This window comes from Callorhinus ursinus, unplaced genomic scaffold (genome assembly GCF_003265705.2).
Source record: "Callorhinus ursinus isolate GAN/ISIS: 27379988/994484 unplaced genomic scaffold, GSC_fseal_2.0 scaffold1112, whole genome shotgun sequence".
Lineage (NCBI taxonomy): Eukaryota > Metazoa > Chordata > Mammalia > Carnivora > Otariidae > Callorhinus > Callorhinus ursinus.
The window spans coordinates 10,354-13,152 of NW_027398167.1; the positions used below are offsets into that span (position 1 = coordinate 10,354).

A 2,799-nucleotide genomic window follows, 5' to 3' on the forward strand; every position below is an offset into this window, starting at 1 on the left:
TCTCCCTCTGACCCTCCCCCCATCTCATGTGCTTTCTCTCTCATTCTGTCTCTCAAATAAATAAATAACATCTTTAAAAAAAAATTTTATTTCTTTGAGAGAGAGAGAGAATGAGAGATGGAAAGCACGAGACGGAAGAGGGCCGGAGGGAGAAGCAGACTCCCTGCCGAGCAGGAAGCCCGAGGCGGGACTCGATCGCGGGACTACCAGGATCCTGACCCGAGCCGAAGGCAGTCGCCCAACCAACTGAGCCACCCGGGAGGGCCTCGTTTTCAATAACCCATGAGCTAAGGACTTGGCTGGGGGATATGCAGAAAGCCAGCTGGTCACGTGCGGTTGGCTAGGCTGACGGAAGCACAGGTTCTGAGGTGAACTGGGCTTTTACGGGGGGGGGGGGGGGGGCAGGCTCAGCAGGAACAGTCCTGCGCTCAGAGGCTTTAGGAGTTGCGCCGCGGCAGTCTGAGCATGCTGGGGGCAGGGCCGGCTCAGAGGATCCTCCCCCCCCCCCCCCCCCCCCCCCCCCATGCGGGTGCCTGTTCGCCGAGCCCGAGGGGCACTAAGGGGGCGGAACTTCAGAAGCGAGCAGAGCACGGATTGGGTACAGAAAAAAACGTACGGGGTCTCTAGGGCTGTTTGGTGGGAACCAATCACGAGTCAAGAGGCATTACCAGGGCTGTGTTTGCGCAGGCGTTCTGGGGTATTCCCAGTTGCAATGCGCACGAAGGGGTGAAGCGTTGTAAGGAAGCGCTTTGTCCTTCTGTGCCTCGTGAGGAGGGTGGGAGGATCCAAGACGGGGTCTGAGGCGGATGGTGGGCGAGCCGTGAGGGCTGTACACGAAGGCACAGGTGCTGTGGGCATTGTGGTGGGGGCGCCGGGTGGTCCTGGTGAACCCCGTGACCCTGGTGACCCCAGCGACCCCGAAGGCCTGGGCAGTCCCGGAAGTCCCGGCACGGAGGGAGAGGCAGGCGCCGCTTCTGCTGGCGTGCCCCCGATGGAGCAGGCCCCCCACGCGCCAGGGCCTGATGGAGCTGCAGCACCGGCGGCTGGAGGTCCTGGGGGCCAACCGCTCCAGATGTATCCTCTTCGTGGAGCCCCTGTGGGCTGGACGGCACGGGGAGGGGCTGGAGGTGGTTTGATGGGGGACACAGGCAAGCGGGGTTGAAAGGGGAGCAGGAGGGCACTCTGGACGCCTGGAGGGTATCGGCGAGGGGTGGGCCTGTGCTGACAGAGGGTGGTGGTGGCGGCGGCGTGGGGGAAAACCAGCCTGAGGGGGATGAGGCGGTGGCGGCGGTGCTGTCCCGGGGCGGGGAGGGGGGGCCCGATGTGTATAGGGTGGGAGGCGCTGGACAGCCTGAGGGTCAGCCTGGCGGGGAAAGACAGGCCTCATGGAGGAGGAGGCCCGTGGCAGAGGCAAGATTGATACCGTGGATGGTTCCTTAACCATATACCTCCCCAGCGCCCTCACTGTACCTTTCCCATCGCCCGTGGAGGCGGAGATTGCCCACTGGTTCCTGACTTCACATGCTGAACCCCGAGGGCCAGTTCGGCAGGAGCTCGATGTGAACGGCAGCGTCCTGACTGTGTTAGTTCTAGAATATGGTCAGGGGAGAGGGTGGTGGCAAGTGGCCAGGGACGATGTGAGTTCAGGAGGAGCTGTAATGGAAACCGGGAAGGATTAAGCGTAAGGGAGGAGTGTGATGCTCTAGGACTGTTGGCTGTGTGAAGGGGCAGATGGGGGAACGTACCCCTCCGCCCCTCTGACTTGAATTTTACTTTTTCTTCCCTGTTAGCCGATTGACTGCTGAGGACCCTGGCCAACTCCAAATGTCCATCACCTCCTGTCTTGACCAGGTTTCCCGGGTGACTCGGACCATGCAGCGCGTTGTGCCTCCCTTTTTTGCTAAGCCGCAGCAGGATAAAGGGGGCTAAACCCAACTGCCTGTCCCGTTCGAGGCACCTCGCTAGGGCACTGATGCCTGCAGTGGTTGCCACTTTATGACTAGGGCCTAATCTTTTGCCTGTACTGGCCCGTGGGTGCTTGGGATTCATGTGTTTTGTTTGGTAGTTAAATGTTTAATAAATACAGAAAATAAAACAGCTGCTATTCTGTGTCTGAGTTTAATTTTAGCTTCTCCACCTCCTAATACTCTTGCCTCTGTTCTCACGTTGGAGGGGAGGTTCTGGGATTCAGATATTCAAGTAGTACAAGGCAACTGAAGACAATTTAGGAAATGGGAGAAATAATCGTGTCCTGTTATTCAGCACGAACTACTGTCAGCTACTAAGGAATATTTCCTTAGTTTTATAGTTGTACTTACACATTGATGTAGAACATCAGCATACTAAGTAAGATCTTGTGCCTTACTGGCCTTGGTTCACATCTGTGAAGAAAAGTGCTGGGACAATCGGTTAAGTGGGCCCCACTCCACCCTCTATACTCACCTATCATCTAAGACCTCATTCCCTGAGGTTCCCTGGGATTTCCAGGGCTCCTTCCTTTGTGTGGCTCTCTCTTGCATCATCTCTCCCCAGGATTTTTCCAGTTTATTATGCTGCTGCTTTCTTCCCTAAAGTCATGACAAGGGCCCTTGAGGAAAACAAAAAGGGGAAGTGGTCTCCCTCAGGTGGGGAGGAGAGATGAAGTAGATTATTCCCCGCCTTCCCCTGAAAGATGCCCTTATTTAATTAACAGCACAGTGGGGCTGCTTACGAGGCACCAGAGTGGCCGAGGAGGGGAATGGGCGAGGCCCCAGTGCAAGAGGTGAGTCTCTGGGAGGGAGAGAGGAGGAACAAAGTGTT

At 57.1% G+C, this 2,799-nt stretch overlaps 1 protein-coding gene across 1 annotated transcript; it reads left to right on the forward strand.

Moving 5' to 3' along the window:
- The first annotated feature begins 701 nt into the window (after positions 1–701).
- LOC112818262 (EKC/KEOPS complex subunit LAGE3-like) lies at positions 702–2,097 on the forward strand. Its single transcript, XM_025865441.2, has 3 exons — positions 702–1,074; positions 1,457–1,582; positions 1,791–2,097. Exons 1-3 carry the CDS (start codon positions 992–994, stop codon positions 1,927–1,929), a joined length of 348 nt encoding a protein of 115 aa, XP_025721226.1. The 5' UTR covers positions 702–991; the 3' UTR covers positions 1,930–2,097.
- The last annotated feature ends 702 nt before the right edge of the window (positions 2,098–2,799 follow it).